General features: G+C 40.5%; 1 protein-coding gene across 1 annotated transcript in view; it reads left to right on the top strand.

Moving 5' to 3' along the window:
- Nucleotides 1-21,489, top strand: part of dnah2 (dynein, axonemal, heavy chain 2) — a 189,985-nt gene that overhangs the window by 131,819 nt on the left and 36,677 nt on the right. The window contains exons 48-57 of the mRNA XM_030075754.1: nucleotides 2,507-2,705; nucleotides 6,253-6,477; nucleotides 6,963-7,067; nucleotides 8,991-9,179; nucleotides 10,684-10,769; nucleotides 13,666-13,796; nucleotides 13,982-14,131; nucleotides 15,833-16,000; nucleotides 17,552-17,712; nucleotides 19,193-19,332. Coding sequence (XP_029931614.1) covers nucleotides 2,507-2,705; nucleotides 6,253-6,477; nucleotides 6,963-7,067; nucleotides 8,991-9,179; nucleotides 10,684-10,769; nucleotides 13,666-13,796; nucleotides 13,982-14,131; nucleotides 15,833-16,000; nucleotides 17,552-17,712; nucleotides 19,193-19,332 — 1,554 coding nt within the window. The remainder of the gene's footprint in view (nucleotides 1-2,506; nucleotides 2,706-6,252; nucleotides 6,478-6,962; nucleotides 7,068-8,990; nucleotides 9,180-10,683; nucleotides 10,770-13,665; nucleotides 13,797-13,981; nucleotides 14,132-15,832; nucleotides 16,001-17,551; nucleotides 17,713-19,192; nucleotides 19,333-21,489) is intronic.

The following is a 21,489-nucleotide window of genomic DNA, read 5'->3' as shown; positions in this document are numbered from 1 at the left end:
TTTGTGTTCCTGTATTTGTCCACTACTTACAGCACTTTGGGCCCTTAGAGACAACAAAAGCCAAAGTGAACCATCTAACAGTCTAAAACTTAAAAACTATACCAGTGATTTTGCATGTTTAGTGTAATATCTACAAAATGTATATACTTTGCTGCAAATTTGTTCCCAACGCAAGCAGTTCTATTTCAGAACTCCGAAATCATTTTTCCCACCTCTTATCCAGCCATTTGTTTTCATTCATGCCACTGCGATGTGAAAATGAACTTCAAACTTTCTTCACCATAATAAAGTCGTCCACATTAGTTTTCCTAAAAGCAGCAGCTTAGTGAAATGGTCTCTCAGACGGAAAATAGTCACAGAAGTGAAGCCGGGGAAGCATTTGCTGTATACAGCCAATTGTCAGTTCTGTGGTTTATGAATGACTACTACTTTGTTAGCCAAGAAACAGGACATTATAATCATGGCTATTTCAACCAAAAATTCTAATTTGAAAATCAAGGCATAGACAGTTTTGTTTTGTTCCACTACGTGCCCACTCTCAGATACAGAACAAAATGCAACAGAACAGACAATAAGCAAAACATGCTCTTCACTAAAATCCTTACCATAGCTATTAATTTCCTGGTGTTCTAGTTTCAGAGTTTCCATTAGCTACTGTATGTTCAGTGGGATATGGGTTTTGTATATATTTGCTGTATTTGTTGTATTTATGTAATTGATTTTAAGTCCAGAGTAAAATGAAAAATGTCCAACATATATTTATTATATCTGACAACATATATATATATATATATATATATATATATATATATATATATATATATATATATATATATATATCCTATATATCTTTCTGAAACCAAAACATCCAGAGAGTGTGCTACCTGTGTCCAGTATCTGTGCTGAACTACTACTCCACACATCCACATTATTCTCCACTGTTCTGTTCACCTAACATAGTTGATCAAAGGGTGTATTTGCCTTAAGGTCAATATTTTCCTTTGAAATGTATCTCAAATCCATGTTAAATCAGTAATGCCACTTTGATTTGAATCTCCTTTGTCTTTGTCTTGATATTTCCTTTCTATCTCATCTCGTGATCTCGTCTCACTCCTTTGACTTTTTCCATTCCTCTCTCACTACTTCACTTTTCACTTTCGTCTTCCTTCTTCCTCCTCTTCCTGAATCTCTTCATTCTTTTATCTCTCTCTCTCTCTTCTTATCCTTCATCCCTTATCCCTCTGTCATTCCCTTTCTGTCTCCTGTCATGCTTTTATGCCCTGTCTCTCATCCTTCCTCTCTCATCTCGTCCCCTTTTCCTTCATTCTTTCATCCATTCCCATATCTATCTGTCAGTCAGTTACTTTACTGGCATGGCTTTTTATCACAGACAGTTTTGCCAAAGCGGTGTGCAACATGTGTCTGTGTCTTTTCACAATCTAACAAACAGCACTGTCTACATTCAAGCCCATCACGCAGCATGTAATGCCATTAATACAGTTTTTCTCGATTGCTAAGACACATTTCTCGAAAGTTGCTCTCCTTTTCTCTAAACTGTGAACACAAAACCCAATTTTCAAGCTACATTCACAAAACCTCAGACTCCTCTTGTAAAACCAAACTTTCACCTCAAAACAGTTCAATCTGTGCTCAAAACTGAACTATGTTGTCAAATTGTGCCCCGAGTCATTCAAAATTAAAAACACTACTGAGCAGTCACTAAACACTACATAGAAAAATAGAAAACACAATGCTCAGGACATGAAGCTGTAGAAATAAATGTTTATTGTTCACTGTAGGCTAAATGCATGTTGCAAAACAAAAAACCTGTGCATTTAGCACTTGTATATAGTAAAAAAAAAAAAAAAAAAAAAAAAGTACAAAAACCAGAAATCTTGTGCATTTACACGTAGCACTTGCACAGTACAAAAACAAACAGAAATCTTGTGCATTTAGCACTTGTATACAGTAAGCCTACGTAAAAATAAAGTACAAAAATATACAAATGAGAAGTGCATTACTCAGCCACAGCATTATTTCTCCGTACTGGGTCGACCTCCTCAACCACCTCGACCTCCTCGACCTCCTCGACCACCTCTCACACAAACTCCTCCTCTCAGATTTCTATCCATTGTAGGGCCTCACAAAGCAGTGCTCTCTGAACTGGCTTATATATGTTCCCTCACATCATTAGCCACAAGTGTGATCAATTTTGAGTTGTTGTGTTCAACCAGTGACACCAGTGCTTTACTTGTGTTTGACTTTTGCCACCAGTGCTCACCATTATGCAGCACAGGTGCATCACAATGATAATATGTTGGTAAGTTGTGTCTAAACAGGTGAAACGTGCTTATGGTTTTGCCAAAAGAGTGACTGATTCAATCAGTGGGTTCAGGCAATGGAGCATTTGGTTCAGACAATAGGGTTTAGTGTTTTAGCAATTGAGAAAAACTGTAATATGTTTACTGTACTATATTTATATCTCTTCCTCTGTCCTCTCCTGCAGTGCTCCATTCTATAAGATCATGGTTCCTACAGTGGACACAGTGCGCTATAACTTCCTGGTTAACGCTCTGGTGTTGGGGCAGTACCCGGTGCTGCTTACTGGGCCGGTGGGCACCGGTAAAACTTCAGTGGCTCAGGGTGTCCTGCAGGGCCTGGATAACTCCAAGTGGGCATTCCTCACTATCAACATGTCTTCACAGGTGTGTGCGTGTGTGTTGTATGTTCTTGTGTTTATATCTTTGGGAGGACCGATTTGACTTAGCCTTTTGGAGTGAGGGCATTTTTGTCCATTTCTTCATTATAAAGTTTTCTATTTCATGTCCATCTTGAATGATGATCTGGGACACACCCAAATTCTTGTTGTGGATATTTTTTTTTTCTGCCAAAAATTCTAATTTTGTTTCTAGCACACCTTAACACTGCTTAAAACGTTCGATTAGCAATTTACATTGCGTTTCTTGTGCCACTTTGTTGTTTAGCTTTTGACTTCTTTTATTTTTGTTTCTGCAGCTATGTAGCCAAGATACAATCCACTGACATCACCAAGAGATATTCTCAGCACAGCTATGGCGGGGTTTAATAGGGGAAAAAAAATCTGTGACCTTAAACAGAAATGTTAGGTGTCAGGTTTAAATTTCCACCCCTAAAATTGAATCTGCAAGGGCTTCTTTGTAGACTCATGGATGATTTTCAGCAATGTTAAACAAACCTACAGGGAGAAATCCAACACAGAGGAGAAAAACGTGTGTGTGCTGCTGTATGTTTATTTTTTGTAAGCAGGATGGTGATTGCTTTCATTTGGATTGGCATTAATCCCTGTGTGTGTGTGTTTGTGTGTGTGTGTGTGTGTGTGTCTGTATGTCTGTGTGTGTGTGTCCCTGTCTTTCCTTGAAGTTAGAAAGGTAACAGTGTGAATGGTACAGGTTCATGCTGCTGTTCCAAACATTTCTGCCCCTTGCTTGGCTTTAGCAGAGAGCGGAATGAGATATTAGCACGGCTAAATGGTCATATATATGCAACACATGTCCAATAGGCTACAACATACACACGTACACACACACAAACACACACACAGAGTCGCTGGCAAATCTTTAGACACACGCACAGAGACTCGCCCACACACATGCCCAGACTCAGTCACGCACACACATTTCAACTGTCAGCTAAATATACTTTTGGACGAACCGCCCTCACTCACAGCAGGGGATGCGGCCATGCAAAGGTGAACGAGTACAGGTGTTTTTTCTGGTGTGTATGTGTGTGTCCATCAGACCACGCAGAGGCTCTGAATAGCCTCCATCTCGGCTTGGCTACAATTAGAGCGAGAGTGTCGCGCCGCTCCAAGGCGCCGCAATTAGGCTGAGTCACGTCAGCGCTGGACGGCTCTGATGAAGGGCTATTAGAGGGCCAGGGATGATGGAGGCACTCATCCCCCCCCCACCGCCATCACCACCGCATCACCATCATCACCATCCGTCACCACAACCCCCACCCCCACCCCTTCCTCTTCCACATCCATCACCATTACCACCCAACTTACCCCGGCAACCACTCTAGGCGAAGGGTCGTTCTAACCTGGCACCTCTTGCTCACCATCTTTCCCTCCTCTCTCCTCTCTCCTCTCTCCTCTCTTTCCTCTCTCTATCTCTCTCTCGCTTCTCTCTCTTCTGCATCTGTCTCGTTTCCTGCCACGGATGCACATATATTTCTGGATAAGTGCTCTCCATGAATCTTACACCTGCTTTCTCCCCCTGCCTTTTCCAACTTTCTGTCCTTCCCCCCGCTCTCCTTCCCTCTGTTCATCTGCTCATCTATTCATCTTCCTTCCTCTAGCCTCTGTGAGTGCTTCACTCTCCCTCCATCTTTTCCTCTTTCTCTGTCTGAGTCATGCACCTCTTTTTAATAGCTCAATTTCTCTTATTCTCCCCCTCTCCTCCAATTTGATCCATTTTGCCTGGCTTGTCTCATTTTGCCCCTATCAGTCCATCTCTCTCTCGCTCACCCTCTCACTCACACACCTTATTTTAATACCTAAGGCCACAGGCTCTCAGTCCATTTGTCTCCTGCTGTCTGACAGTTAATATTTGGGGTGTGCTTCAGTAGCTGTGACCCCGATATTATAAGTTTCAATGGAGAATTTTGGTGTCTAGATGTATTTTTTTCCCACAGAATTTCATTAGTATTACTTTCAGTGGAGAGATTTGCTGTTTTTGACATAGTTCAGTGGAAAGTTTTAGTACCTGATGGTACAAAAGCTGTTCCAAATCCTTTCATTAGAATTACTTCTACTGCAGAACTAGGGCTTGGCTATACGGACAAAATCAAATGTCTCAATATTTTTGACTGAATACCTCAATATCAATAATGTGATGTTACTGCACAGTAAGGCTGGCTGTTAGTGTTTTCACTAAGTATTTACACAATGCCATTTTTGATTAACAGTCATTACTAATTTGGATATGATGACCCAGCAGGTAGAGGCAAATAGAACAGATAGAACAGCCTATTAACTTTGGAAAATTGGATCCCTTTGCTGTAATGTAGCCTTTGAAATCAGAAAAAAGCTGACACATACCATATCATGATATTAAGATATCCAAAATACCAAATCCCCATGCTTTTGTACTTTTTTTGTATTTGCTAGTATTTTTTTCTGGTATTCTCTTCAGTGGAAACTGGCCAAAATCCTGTTTTAGATGATGTACTTACTTACTCGTTACTTACTCGTTACTCAGTAGGTAAGAGTTCTGTCACACAATTGAAAGCCCTTTCTTGTTTATGAAAATCCAAATTTAGATATTTGAACTGAAAATAAATAAGTTGGAGTTAGTGAGCTGTAAGAGTTAAACCAAAATGGTCCAATAAAAAAAAATAAATGAAGGCAGTATTGTGCTGTCAGAACCTGGTAAGCATACATAAGGAAACAAAAACATGAACTTTAGGTTACTCTGTATTCCTTCACAAAAAGTTACATTGTTAGCCCACTAACAGCTGAAAAGTAGCTGGCCTTGTCATGATGGTCTTGTCATGAAAAAAAAGCCAAATTAATGGAGCAATATGGCCAAATAATAAAGGATACAAAAACAGTACAGATAGAAAAAGGAGTTGGAGCGTTGGTGGTACAACTGTATTTTTTCACTGTCATGTTTGACAGCTGGTCCACTCTTTGGGTTAAGTTTCCTTGCTGAACCAGTATCTTGAGAGAAATTCAGCAGCATCATAAAACTCAGTCAGGTTGAGTCTGTCCCTTAACTTTCTTCAAGGATTTTTTTTTCTTCAATCCATCCAAAAAAGTAGCCATTTTCCTCCTCCTACTGACCCTATTGAAGTGTCAGTTTAAAGTTAATACTGTATCATAGATTACATTGGATTTTAAATTAAATTAATTTTAAATTAAATTCAGTTTTACTTAATTAGATTTAATCAAGGTTTAGCGTAAAAACTAAACTGAGGTTTAAAGAGAGGTCAAACTTTAATGTTTCTTCATTTTAAAACAGTTTGGTGTAACTAATTTAACGTTAAACCATGATTGAATTTGGTTTAAAAAATGTCTTTGTTGGTGCAACCCAGTCTTAGAGGTTTTTTAGAGGTTGCTATTTTTGTCTATTTTGGTGTCACGCTGTCTAAATGCTGTTTTAATGGATTAAGAAACACACCTAGGCCGCACACTGATACACACCATCATCTTCTCTGTGTCTGTCTTTCTTAACCTTTGTCCTTCCCTACACCCTATCCAATTCCGTTCAGACCACCTCCAATAATGTGCAGGCCATTGTGGAGAGCCGCGTGGAGAAGAGAACCAAAGGTGTGTTTGTTCCGGCTGGTGGTAAGCACCTGCTGTGCTTCCTGGATGACCTCAACATGCCGGCACAGGACCACTTTGGCTCCCAGCCACCACTGGAGCTGTTGCGCCTCTGGATCGACTACGGCTTCTGGTATGACCGCCAGAAGCAGACACTCAAGTGTGTCAAGGTGAGAGGGGATGGCTTGATGAGGGTGTGGTGGGAAAGCGAGGTGTGTGTGTGGGTATGCATCTGCAAGATTAAGACATCATCACTTACCTGCCTCCTTAGTGTGTCCCCCTTAATCACCACTTAATTACCCCCCTTAATTACCTTTCTATTTCAGTGTGTTGGACTAATTGTATATGAGAGCTGTATGAGAGATATTAAGTGTATGGCTGTGTGTTACTGAGAGGGCATTAAATTCTTTTCAGTTATACAGTGTGTGATTTAGACATCATCTATGCTCTTAGTTTCCTCCCTTTAATTACGTTTGGGTATTTTTACTTAAGTTGCACAGAGGTCACTGTGTTTGTGTCTGGTACTGAGAGAATAATGACCCTATTGTTGCTGGCTGTGTGTGTATCTGTGTGTGTGTGTGTGTGTGTGTGTGTGTGTGTGTGTGTGTGTGTGTGTGTGTGTGTGTGTGTGTGTGTTTGTTTTGTGTTTGGTCAGGACATGTTCTTATTGGCATCCATGGGGCCCCCTGGTGGGGGGAGGACTCATATCTCTGGCCGCCTACAGAGTCGCTTCAACCTCATCAATATGACCTTCCCTAATGTGAGTCCTGCTGAGCTCCTCTCCTCTCCTTTCCTTTCCTCTACTCTTTTCTCCCCTCCCCTTTACTTTACTCTTCTATACTCTTCTCTACTCCTGGTCCTCCACTCCAGATGCCCTCCAGGTCCCTGCACAGTCATTAGTCTGACCTTTCCTATGATGATTCAGCTCTACTTCTGTCAGTGCGGCTGCATCTTAATTCCCTCCTCCTTTCTAGAACTTCCACCTACTCTCCATTAAGCTTTATTATCCTGTTGTAATATTGCCTCAAAAAACATTTTATTCTATTTTATTCTTTGTCTCCATTGTCATTGCTTCAGGGAGTCTGCAGCATCCTGTAAATTTGCAAAATGTTGAAAGTTGCAGATACAATCTCATGTCCTTAAAAAGAATGCAGTTAGATCAAGTATTTAAGTCCTGAATTCAACTTAAAAGACCCGCAGTTTCCTTGCTGTGCTTTTTTTAGGCTGAGAAATGAGCCCAATTATGCAGACCTATATTCTGATAGGTCTCCAGTTGTCTTCATTCTCATGTTTATTTTTATTAGGAAACTGTTCTTATATTTCATTAGAACTGCCACTGACTGAAGGGTCTTTAAAAAGCTTGAATTTAATGTGATGAAACACAAGGACACCCTGTGTTCTTTGGTCGCCTGAAAGGAGCTTTTCTAAATAGCATTATTATTATCACCCCAGCATGCGCAGACTTTATAAATTGGGTCGTTTCAGTGGGGACATTTGATTGAAAGAGGTTCAGACCCATTTTAGCAAGCTCAATTTTTTACGTTGCTGTTTTTTTCCTCTGCTTTTGCCCACCAAAATCCTGGCTGTATTCTTTCCCTCTGTTGCTATTGTTTTTTAGTATCCCAACAGTAGCTTTTCTGAATAATAACACTGTTATCATCACAACATACATAGGCTTTGCAAATTGGGTAGTCTCGACTGTGTCGTTTGATTAAAAGAGGTTCAGATCAACCTTTTTATTCCCTTCCTCTGCATCTCACTGTTTCTCTTTCTGTCTGTCTGTCTCCTTCACAATTTCGCCTTCTTTGCCTCTCATCCAGCTGTATCTCTCTCTGTGCATTTCACCAGGGTTCCTCCCGGTAATGTTCCTGTTCCTCCTATCTGACATTTTATCCTCCTCCATCGCCCTTTGCCATCCGCCTTTCCATCTCGGCACACCGGAATTACCCTGATTATGATTATAGCCGTGATGATAATGATAACCACCACAAAATTGCACACACTCTCTCGTATCCAACACCCAGGAGAATATGATTGACTGAAAGGCAGCCTGCGAATGCCCCCCTCCCCCCATTTTTCTGCTTACCTCAATCTCTGTTTCTTTCCTTCTTTTTTTAACTTGTTTTTTTTGTACTTGCCTTGCTCTCTCCTCTCATTCCTCACTCCCTCTCCAGCTCTCCTCTTGTCTCTTTTCAGTCTTTTTCAATTTTCTTGGAGTCTTTCATCTCTGTTGTTGTGCTCCTTTCAACCTTTCCTGGTCCATCTTTCCTCTGCCACTTGTCCCCGGCTCTCGTCTCTCCCGCTCCTGTTTTTCAGCCCCTTATTTGTTCTCTGTCCTCCTCCCCTCTCTCCACTCTTCCCCTCTCCTGCCTGCCTCTTCTGCTGCCGCTTTCCACAAAGGAGCAAGATGAAATCGCTTTTGAAAATGGCTGGAGCCTTGTTGCATTCAGGATATAAACAATTATAGACTTTCCTTGCCTTTTGAATATGTGAAGTGGACAACATGAAATGGCTTTGTTACCCCCTCCCTGTCTCACATTGCTGCCTGCCCTCTCTTCCCCTTGCCCCTTCCGCTTTTCTTTCTCTTCAGCATCATGGCTTTCAAATTCAAGTGTCTCATTGGCAAGGCTGTGTCATGTACAAGATGCATAAAATGTGAACATGCGTGTCCCTCTTAATGCAGGACTCGCAGATCAAGCGGATCTACGGTACCATGATAAACCAGAAGCTGCAGGAGTTTGAGGAGGAGGTGAAGCCTATTGGAAACGTTCTGTCTCAGGCCACTTTAGAGCTCTATTACGCCATTATAGCTCGCTTTTTGCCCACTCCAGCCAAGATACACTACCTGTTCAACCTCAGGGACATCTCCAAGGTACATATACTAACGCATATAGACATGTCTAGGGTTAGATGGAAGCACTTACTTACACTTACATACATGCACTACCTCCAAAATGTTTTCAAGAAAATTGACATGTACCTAGAGCTTGATGTGGTCCTGAAAATTGGAGCTCGATCCAACTCAGAACCAAAATTGCTAACAATTTGCAGTAAATAAGACAATAATAACAGTATTTTTCAACATTATTTTTTAACCCAAGGCTGACCGACAGTCAGCAATTATCTGAGAAACTGTGCCTTCCAATCCTCAAGCAAAACCTAACCTAGAAAGTTGAGTCCTGATGGCCTGGGCTATCAATGTCAAGTCTTGGTGGAAACTTGCACACAAACATGTACTATACTGAAACATAGACATCCTGAGACACAATTAGGGGACCAGTATTGCGGAAGATGCATAAAAAGTTTTACAAGCTGGCAGATACTTCATATTGGAAGAAGTTACAGAAACTACAGCATGACAAATATAGTATTGCACCTTAAGTTACAGAGAAAATATGTTCCTCTGCAATGTCATTACGTGTGACACAAAATTACAAATTAGGATAACACAAAAGTATATTCAGCCAAAATAATGTACAAGGACCGTTGCTGCCTGAAATGAGTCTGGACATCAACACAAACCAAAAAGTCCTATCTGGGTTCAGGAAGAAGTTCAACAAATGGCATCTTTGTTTTTAGTGTTTTTAGTTACCATTACTCCTACATTTTTTCTCATTCTGGACCTAAAACTAAGCTAAACAATCCAATTTTTTTCACAGGAGAAAGTGAATTGAAAAATTGACATTTTATATCACTAATATCTACAGTGTAATATTGGAATCCATCAAGTTTTATCTATAGTGTCTTATGATTGCTGATCATATACATGGTCATAAGGCACTAATAAGTGTATTATAAGGTTGTAAATGTCTTTATAATTCTCAATAGATATTGTTCAATAGAGTGTAATGAATAAAATAATAAAAACATGATAAAAAAAAAAAAAAAGAAAAAGAAAAATGTAACTACCTTATGTGCTTTTACAGACAAATACACTTGGCGTTTGCCATAGCAAATTATAAAAAATGGAAAATGCAAAATTTAAAATATTTGCCCTGTTCCCCACATTATCCCCTATGTAACAGCTATATTTGGTGACATTGACTGGCTGGTTAGCACTGAATGTAAGCAAATGTAAGTGCAGCCTCACATTTCCAAATTTTATTAATCTGACAATTACAGTCATCTGTATTTTAAGGTTAATAAACATCCTAAGCATTCTGTGTAGCTTTTACAGTGTATGCAGCCATTCAAACATGATGTCCACCTGCACCTCAAAGAATTCAGGGTCAAGAAATCTTGTCCGAGTTTCCTACTTGAAATTCCTACTTGAAAGGGCTGTCCAACACCAAAGGAGATACATAGTGAGGCCATTGCAAAGAGGAGTTTCAATGTCTTTTTTTATATCCTGTACCTCTCTGCCCATCTCACTCCAGGTGTTTCAGGGTCTCCTGAGAGCTCACCAAGACTTCCATGACACCAAACACAGCATCACCAGACTGTGGATCCATGAGTGCTTCAGGTAATATTTTTTTCCCTCTTTCTGTCATTGGCATAAATGCTCAAAGACAACATTGTTGCCAAAGAAACAAAAACAGTACGTTTAATGTTACAGTCATTATTTGAGAATGTCTCATTACCTCTTTAAGTGTGGGTCTAGGTTACGGCATACTCAGATAATTATAATCTGAGAAGATGAAGAAAAATAATACAGTAAGAGCCACTTAAATGCATGAGATGTAAAGACTCTTAATGAGGAGTATTTTGCGGAGGAAGTACATCCATGGTTCAACCTCCCCTGTCAGACAGTGACCTCATACACATTTTTCTTGTAGCCACGACTTTTTATATCTTCCTTTTTCTATAAAGCCGGTCGGCGGTCACTGAGCCTGTACTTGGTGAGGATCAGCCAGTGCTTAACATCTCTGACTGAGATAATCAGCCAATTTATATTCTCTATCTTGGGCCAGATGACAGTTCAGTCAGCTTTGAGTTTTTGTCTCTTAATGTTAGTGTTTCAAACAAGAATATGTGGTGATCTGGGTCTGTTTTGAAAGATTGTAGTATTTTTTTTTTTTTTTTTTTTTGCATGTGTATTGTCAGTGCCTTGTTTCCACAGAATTCCTTTAATATATTGATGTTATGCTTAACCAAACTGCTCATTTTACCTGCTTATCTTCAGCTAGAAAGTTGAAAATCAATCCTTTGTCACTGCTGCAGTTTTTATCTTTTTGTGTAATCACCATGGTATTCTTCCCTTTATAATCATAGCATACTCCATTTTCTACCAATAATCTAACACATAGTCAAATCATTCAAGGATGATATTCATCGGAGAAGAGTGTCCATGCATAATAGCATTATCGACCAATAGGTAGAGAATGCATCAGTGCTCGGTTGACATTTTTACAGAAAATCTATTTGTCCCAACCTCATGACTCAATTATAATCCATTCAAAAGTTATTACAGTTTCCACATAATTATAGCATGCGTTATCTTGGCTAAATCAATGGCAATAGAGAGGTAGAAAATGGACTGTGCAGAGGTTCCACCGCTTCTCATTCTGAGGAACTGCACAAACAGCCTACCAGACAGGTGTCCTCAAGATTTGAAATGCTTTTTGTCCATTAGGTTGATAATTTGCTTTGCTGAAGATGAATTGAGATTTTAAGAAATAAACCACCATATATATTTATTTTTCTTCTTGTTCAAAGACTGGTGAGAATATCTCAAAAAAGTACAAAGAAGCCCAAAGAAGCCATCACACTATAACGTAAAATGTGTGTTTAGTCATTTTCTGCTCTTGTCTCTTTAGTTCTTTAGTTTCATCAGACTAATGAATGAAGAAAAGTATGGTTCAGTTCAAAGTGAAATCTGCAGAGAGAATGTGACTTTATGCTACGTTGCAATGCTTTTATGTGGTGGAATATGATGTGAAATTTTATGCTTGTTGGACCAATAGTTCATCTGAGAATTTCTACATATTATCAACTAGAAAGTTGAACATTGTCCTTTGTAAATGTCAGATTGTTTTTCAAGGGAAAATCAATGTTTCTCCCCCTCAAGTCTGTTATTCAGGCTTCCTGAGAGCTGTGGGTGGATAACCAATAAGCAGTGAAATTCAGTGTGTTGCCACACCTCATCACACATAGTCTTCCAAACACATTTTGGAAGTACCTCATTAACAACTTGACAACATGTGTGGCATTCTGTTTAGAAATCAGTCAAATTGTTAATACTTGGTTCCCACATTTCTTTGTCAGTGACAGACAGATGAAAAGCAGACACATACTCCCGCCTCCACATCAGCACTACTTCAATTTATTTTTATTTCCCTTGTCATTTTATAGATATTATTGATGTTTTCTTGTTTTCAGCTATGCTATTTCTGCTGTCATCTGGATTCTATTATCTACAATAGTTATGATTTTGTTTTTCATCTTGATTTGTTGTTGTTTGTTTGTTTGTCTTGAGGTGAGATGCTGTTATAAGCCCCTTAGGGGTTTTCATCTCAACAGCACAGATTATTGATTGCATGTCTTCTCTATGTTTATTTTGCTTGTTTGTTTTGTTTTTTTTAGTCCTGTAACTTGTCATTGTGCGTTTGTTATCTCTCTTCTTCTATGCTGTATAAAGACCATATTCTGCACCAAGCAAGATTCTTATATAAAATACATCATCTGTAATCAGCCTAAACCAGGGAACACAGTTGCAACAGAGTGGACTGTCCCATCTCCACTGATTGAAAAATTTTAGGTTTGCCCTGTTTGTTCCAAGGCAATTCTGGTGCCATGTTTATACATCAGCGAGAAAGCTTCTCTGCCCACAGGAAATGAAACATAAGAGTGAATTCCAAAAGTGTCTCCCAAACAGCAGTGAGCAGTCACACGCTGGTCAGTCTGACTGTGTGCAGTTTACTGATGTCATGGTTTCTGTATTTTTAAGGCAAAATTTTTCAAACAGTTACCTGTTGCTGCAGTTTGGAGCTACTAACATGAAGGGTCGCACAGCTCAGCTTTAAAGGTACCCAGTGGTCGATTGAAGTGAGGATGTATACCACACACATACATTAATCTATCAATGAGTCAATCCAACAATGAGAACAATTGAGACTCAACCATCAAATGACATGCTTATCCCACATTTTGTCAGTTGAGTCTAAAGACTCCTCACTTCAGTCAACCCTTGGTAATTGTGCATAGCGTGGCTTTTAACTTGATTATTTTTTTGTTGCTGTCACACTGTAGAACTAAACTGCGCCACGTGCCTGGTGTTGATGCTTTCTCCAGTTGTGAAGAATTTCTTGAAATGTATTTAGCATTTCCCAAAGTAAAGCCAATACTTCTGTTGCATATATTGGCTGATCTGTGTGGTTCGTCAGTCCATTTGTCATTGCTGTTGTTGTTTTTCATTCCAGGGTTTTCTCCGACCGGCTGGTAGACCACAGTGACATGGAGGCCTTTGTTGCTCTGCTGGCTGAGAAACTGGGCTCGCTCTTCAACCTCACTTACCACAGCATCTGTCCAAACAAACAGCCTCCAGTCTTTGGTGCATACTACGCACACACACTCACACACACACATGTGCCACAGATGTCAAAATTGAAAGATGGCTTTACAGATAAGATGATTGATTAGATGATGGACAATGGTTTAATCAAGGTTGATTGATTGTAATTAGTAAACTGATGACATGGGTGTGTGTGTGTGTGTGTGTGTGTGTGTGTGTGTCAGGTGATTTCATGAGGGAGCCTCATGTGTACGAGGACCTGCTAGACATGAAGAGCCTCAAGAGTTTCATGGAGAACCACTTAGAGGACTACAACCTGACACCTGGCGTAGTGCCCATGGACCTGGTGCTCTTCCGAGATGCCATCGAACACAGTGCGATTTAGGGCACACACACATTTACACACATGTTCAGAGGCCTAGATCCCACACACTTAGTGATTCAAATGGTAATGGTACTACAAACACTCACACTTGCATACACCAGGGTGTCTACAGGCACTAACAAACTCTTAAAAGGTCTGCACTCATACAATCTAAATTCAAGGTCTTGAATGTCTCTGAATACAACATTTTAAATGTCAAATCCAGTTATAGAAATCTTTAAAACGTTTTGGTCTCATGGCATGCTGCTTTTTTGTGAGAAATCAGCCTAGTCACGCAGATCTTCATTTCATTTTCATTTTCACATTTTTTCCAAATGAGAAATTGATTGTAAACTTCATTCCAATGGGTCTAACAAGGTTTTCGGAAGTCTTACACACGTACATAACTACACACACACACACACACACACACACACCCACTTGCACACACATGCATACTTAAAATAGACAGCTTCTCCCCCAATGCACAGGATAGCCTATTCCCCTGATGTCTTTCCCCACAGTGTCAGTTCCACAATGTCACTCTCCATCCAGTCAATCTAGCACATCACCACAATCAATAGCTCTGGTCTTCATTCATTGTGCTCTTCTGTGTCTCATCCAGCACATTTGTTGTGTTCATTACTTAACGGCTCTGTGATTCAGAGCCAGTTTGAAATGCCTCTTGAAACACAGCATGCGGCGCAGCTAAAAGCTACCCTGTAGTTAAAATAGAGAAGGCCTTTCACCACCGGGCACCGCTCCCTACACACTTCTGTCAATATGCCACTTTACTGCATGTCACTACAAATCAATAGAGTTACATTACTGTAGCAACAACACGCATCAACACTCCACTGATGGCTTCTCTGTGTGTCCGGGTGAGGGTGTGTATGGTTGTGTTCTAGTACATTTAGTTTGTCGATGGCAGTGTGTGTGTTTGTTGCTGCGCAGGGATTTCCATGTGCACTGAAGACACTCTGAAAGGAAATTAGAGCCCAGTTCATGAGATGCAGCTCTGATAAAAAGGAAATATGGGCAGCTTTGTGAGCCGAGCAGTGGGAGAGCGCTTCACGCTGGTGACAGTGCTAGTCAAATGCTCAGTGGTTGCGAATGTACTCTATTTGAGGAAACACAAATGAAAAACTGTGTGATTGCAGTCGAGCAAATGTATTACATTCAGTGTAGTGGGATTGTGCCTTATTTAAATGTGCTTTCATCCTAATCAGTGGTGAAAACTGACAGGAATTTTGAACCTCTCATAAGGCCCCTCAAGCTCCCAGTGTCAGTCGTGTAAACAATATCACCCGGGGTCTTTACAGGAAGAATTTAGGTCTTTACATGCAAATTTATCATGAGGATATATTTACTTTAATTACATCAAGGCATATCATTCATCACACAACAACTTCTAAACTCTTTGCCAGTGCACCCTGAGTGTTTTTCCCTATCACTTAATCAAAATATGAAATATCCTATCTATTTAGCATGTCTTTTCTTGTACACCACTTCTGAATAAGCACCAATAGTATTTTGTGCTCAAAGTATTCAATCCCTTATCCCACTCACAGCTAAGCTCCTCTTAAATACACGGAAAACCCTGCTGTGTTTGTGTGTGTGTGAGTGTGAATAAATGTTTACACGTGCAAGTGTGTGCACTATGTTGCTATTGCCACGTAAGTGTTTATCTGTGTATGTGTTCTTTCCTCAGTAACCCGTGTGGTGCGTGTGATCAGCCAGCCCAGGGGCAACATGCTGCTGGTTGGTGTCGGGGGTTCAGGCAGACAGAGCCTCTGCAAGATGGCCTCGTCCATCTGCGATTACCAGGTATTCCAGGTGGAGGTCACCAAGCAGTACCGCAAGCAGGAGTTCAGAGAAGGTGAGATCACACATACCGCTACGTCCATGTGGTGTGTCCACTGGTATTTCAGAGAGAGAGAGAAAGAGAGAGAGAGCATGACTGTACCTTTTACACAGGAAATAACCCTAACCTCCAAAATTAAAACAAAGAACGCTGAAACTTGGGGACGGATATGAAAGAAGATTAGATCACAACAATAGGCCCATATAGCTTTCATCAATCTTCTGTTTGAGCCTATAGCTGCAGTGGTGCATTCTTCTTCTCTTTTGACTGCTTCTCAGCTACATATTGAGCTGCAGCAGTTCAAAGGGGGGGTGGAATTATCCAAATCACCATGTAAAGAGGAATAGAGACAGTTGTACTTCAGATCTGTGTGAGAGAAATCAATTTATAGCTGTTTGGGTGATTTGCCAACAGCACGACATTCATTTTGCACATAATTGCAGTGAATTATGTTGCTGTGGCTGTCTGAGTGTTAAATATTAATTGTCTCAGACTGTCACCCTTATGTTGCTGATCTCTACTAAAAGGAACACTTTACACAGATGCTATTTGTCACAGTTATTTGGTGTCATCTCATATTTAGTCCCCTGCTACAAGTCGCTCCCTGCTAACAGCATCTTTGCTCCAGAGTCCAATAGCAACAGCTGACATTTTGGATGTGAAGGCAGAGGTAATTCTTATTTATTTAACTCTGTCAGATAATCAAGCTGTTTTTTCTCCTCACCTATATTTACCCAGGGAAGATTGACTGAGCACACTCCTGCTTTTTCAGCAGAGTCCTATGACACACTCCCACTCTCCAACACATTCACAGCTTGGAGCTACCCAGTGTAGCCAAACTCTTGTGCTGGTGGCCAATGGCCAGCTCCACTAGAGCAGTTGGAGGTTGATTGCCTTGCTCAAGGGCACAGTGCCAGTGTTTCAGGGACAGGAGAGCATCCTTCGCTCACTTTGCTCACCTCGTCCAGCTTTTCCCAGTCGGTACAGGGTTGAGATCCGGCAGCCTTCCAATCTCAAACCCATTTTGACAACCTCTAGGCTATGGCTCCCCTTGCTAACCCTAATTACCCCCTTTGGGGAAACATTTTCTTACAGCCTAGTGATGACTTTCCAACACGCTGACAATCAGCTACAGCTTTGTCGGTTAGGTAGTCGTAGATTCGTTCGGCTTAGAATTCCTCATATTATATATAATGAGAAAAGTAACACCAAGTTACAAATTCTTTAGAGCTGCAGTGTATTCATGGCAATGACTTGTAGTTCTTTCCAATTCTCCATGGAGGATTGTGAGGCAGCTGTATAAATTTGCAGTGTGGGGATTCATAGTTACACAATAATCTAATGTTCTCTTCATTTTTATTAAGGAAATGCTGCTCATTAAACAGTAGACATGATTTGTAGTACATTATTTCCTCAAGTGCTCAGTGTAAACTGTGATGAAGTTTGACCTGTGGCTGACTGACCTGAATTAGCCTATTGATGAATTGCCACTGCCTCGGCACAGTTGCTTCTTGTCTCTCCCCTTTGGTCATCTACATTAGGTGACTTTTCTGTCCTTGTTTCCAGACATCAAGAAGCTGTACCGTCTGACCGGTGTGGACAACAAACCCACAGTGTTCCTGTTCAATGATACCCAAATTGTAGATGAGTCCTTCCTGGAGGACATCAACAACATCCTGAGCTCTGGAGAGGTGCCTAACCTCTACAAGAAGGATGAGTTTGATGAGGTCTGTCCTTTTTCTGCCTGTCTGTCTGTCTGTCTATCCATATTTTAAGTTGAGTTACTTTCATGAAGTCAGCAGGTAAGTATTGTGTGGATTAAACACATTAAATTTAAACCTAAAGTTGTAGAAAATCATGTATCCAAACCAAGATTTTACCCAATACCAAGAACACACCATCAGATTTCAAGTATTTGCTTCATCATAACACAAAGGCGGTAATTTCGGGGTAATTGGTTGAAGCCTTTACTTGGCAAACTTTTACCCAGGGTTTCTACGGTCAAACCACGACATTGGCAATTTTGCATCTCTTTGAGTTTCTGGATTCGTGCTTGTGTATGTGCCTCTATTGTATTTGCATCTTAAAGTCCCAAACCACAATTTATGTGCCCATATAAATTTGAGGCTCATTCAGATTCACTCTTGATTTGATCGTGGAAAAAACACTCTTTGCCACTTGAATAACCATAATAACTCAAAATGCTCCTCTGCTATTCAAAGGAGTGGGGTCAAATTTGGCAGCAAGAATAGTTTAGAGCATTCAGTTCAGTTTCATGACTGAAAAAAATGAAGAAACTGATGAAAACCAGTGGGCCAAAAACATTTGGCCTTTTGATTAAATTGCATTAAATATTTTGAAACATCCTTGCTGTCGAGTGTGACACCGTTCTTCTGAAGAGACAGTTTGCGTACGCATCATGCAAAGCTGATCTCTGTGCCAGGGCCGACTTACAGTCTGCTTACAAAGATTGCAACTGGAAACAGACAGCCTTAAAACTTGTATTTAGCTGTCACATACTGTGTGATTAGTCCACTGTCAAGAGCTCAACCAAACTGACAACTGAATCTTGCCTTAAACACAATAAAAAACAAGCAATCAGTGTGGGCAACAGCATTTCAACAAGGTCTGCCTCATTGCAATTATGGATTGGGTGCTGAGGTCAAGGATTTTTGAGCTCAGTTAGACTCACTGTCTCAGAAAGCAAACAATTCGCAATCAGGACCAAAACTTCATTCAATAACAAGCTGTGGGGGCTGACAGCAGGTCAGTAATTGACTTTACTCAACAACTCATCTTCAGCATCGGTATGTCAGAATGCACACGTATCTGGGGACTTGTAACATGGGACTCAGTGTTTCCCAGAAGGCCTCAAATGCAAAGCTTAAGATGCACTAACATTTGCACTAAAACAAGATTTAATGGAATAAAGAGAGACAGGTATGACTCATCTCAATGTGATGAGCTGTTCTCAATGGTCATAAATTATCTTACTTGACATTTTTCAGGTAAAATAATTTATGTCAAAGCAGATGCTGCCTTTTTTCTGGCCTTAAGCTTGTGTCTACACCATACAGAAAGCAAGTGGGAGCAGTATGACTCAATTGCTAGCTAAAGCCTGTGACTGTTGAAAGCTGCTTTAGAAAACATTAATTCTACATCAGTCGTAGTTCCTATAGCATGCAGCTGTTGTCTATCTGCCTCCAGGTATGCAGCGCCCTGTCAGACTCTGCCAGGACAGACAATGTGATGGAGACTCCTGATGCCATGTTCAACTACCTGATAGAGCGAGTGAGAAACAACCTGCACGTAGTGCTCTGTATGAGCCCAGTGGGAGAGCCCTTCAGGTAGCCACATTCAGGCTTCTTACACACAAATGTGCCATACAGCATGCTCTGTATCGATATACCTTTGTACTTAATTATGTCTTTTAAAATGCTTATTATGTTCACTCTTGTTACACACTGTTCTGACGTGCTGTCCATGAACACTTAAGAAGAAGTGATTAGTCCTGCTTTCACAACCACAATTACAGCAGAAACATGTATCCTTTGTTGTGTTTAGTTGGGTACTTACAGTGCTTGTACACCTCCATTCAAGTTGTCAACATAAAGGTCTAAAAAGGAGCACAGAATGATTCATGCTGCAGTGGTTTACTTTTAGAGTTAAGAGCCTCAGCTCACTTACACAACACCCTTCAGTTGTTGTCTAGCTGCTCTATGGGATTTGTTGCTCGTGCAATCTGAGACTGGATGCAGATATATTTTTCCAACACATGGCATGGGGTCCTTTTATCATCTTATGAAAACAGAACCTTTAACTCTGCTTTCAAGTCAACAACTTGCTCGCTTTCACACTAGTGTACTGTGTAAAAGTGACAGACTTTTCATTGGATTTCTACTTAAGTAGTAATTTGTTTGTGTCGTGGTGGGTGAAGTTTGGAATTGCCCCACAATAACATTAGCCAACCTCAAACTATGTATGTGGAATTTAACAGCTGCTCTCTATTTGGCTGCAGGGAGGCACAGCACTGCCTCTTACCCTTGTCATATCGCTTTGTTGTGGTAAGAAAGCCATGATTTATACAACAGCAGGCACAGAGAAACAGATACTGTAATACTTCATACAATTTAGATGGTCAATTTTATTGATAGGAATAGTGCACTTTTGCAAGTTATTTCCTTGTGTAAATTTTCTGTGTAGGGGAAATGGGAAAGTTGAGACCAAAGCAAAGAGCCAAAAATTATATGGGAATTCTTCTTACACTTTTTTGTGTGTGTGAGCCATGTGCATTGAACTGACTCAACAGTATATTTTGAACTACAGTGTATGCTACACTGTGTTGTCCTCAAGTTAAATAGACCTCTAAAGTGACATTTTGAGTCAGGTTTAGAAGAGTTCAATGTCAGCTGGTTTTCTGCAGTCCACAAATTATTTATTTATTTGATGTCGGCTTGTGCTTTTGTGAAGAGAGGAATGCATGGTCACAGACACACAGCTTTACAGAAATATGTTATAAGTTAAGTTATCCTTTATTGAGGCCCTGTGAGGAAATATTGGTTTAATTAAAGATTGTTTTGTTATCTTATTTATGTTGGTGCTGCCTGTCACTCTACAATCCAGAGTTTGGAGGAGACATGTAATTCAAAGTTGCTTTTGCTGTTATTCATACAGTCCCATTCACTTAAATCCTATTACTTAGCCTGCTGAGGGACATCCTCATCCACCTGAAGACAAGATTTATCAGTATACACTGGAATTTTAACATAATATGACCATTTCATAACACCATTTCACAATTTTTCTTCACCAGTTTCCAGGTCTGCATGTAGGCTTTTTAGCCCAAGGTAGATGGTGTGCTTGTTATTCTATCCTGATTATTGCAAGATGTTTTCCTCCACTGGCACATGGCACCCTTCTGACTTGCTTCTACTGCCATAGCTGTAGGAGCAAAGTCTCTTTGCTACCAGATTAGAACCACAGATCGGAAATGTCCTTTAAATGACCAAAAAAAAAAAGAAAAAAAAAAAGAGGAAATTGAAGTAGACTGGTAGTCCTACATGCTAGGCATAACTATTCCCGGCAGTCCCTCTCAGCTGCTCCTTAGTATTACAGTGTGGACGGTGAGCCGTGCCTCACCATGAATGGGCTTGTTAATGGCTGATTGACGCCCCATGTCAAGCAAATGAGGTCTAGTAAGCTGGGTGATGCTGCAGCAAAGACCTGAGACTTTCTGTAATTGGAAATGACAGGGAGGATGCTATGGCAGCTGGGTCAGCCGTCTGACGCACACATACACACATAGTGCACACGTACATGCTCACACATATATACACATTTTCCCTCTCTCATGCTCTCTGACTCACACATTTATCTCTTTGTTCTGTGTCACGCACATGCGAACACATTCACACACAGACACACATTCTCTCTCTTTCACACGCAAACACCTCTCTCTTTCTCTTTTTTTTTTTTTCCCCGACTCACACACACGCCACATACAC

The sequence above is a fragment of the Myripristis murdjan genome, chromosome 18 (genome assembly GCF_902150065.1).
Source record: "Myripristis murdjan chromosome 18, fMyrMur1.1, whole genome shotgun sequence".
Lineage (NCBI taxonomy): Eukaryota > Metazoa > Chordata > Actinopteri > Holocentriformes > Holocentridae > Myripristis > Myripristis murdjan.
The sequence above is the reverse complement of the archived record's forward strand: the minus strand, read 5'-3'. Positions and strand labels throughout refer to the sequence as shown.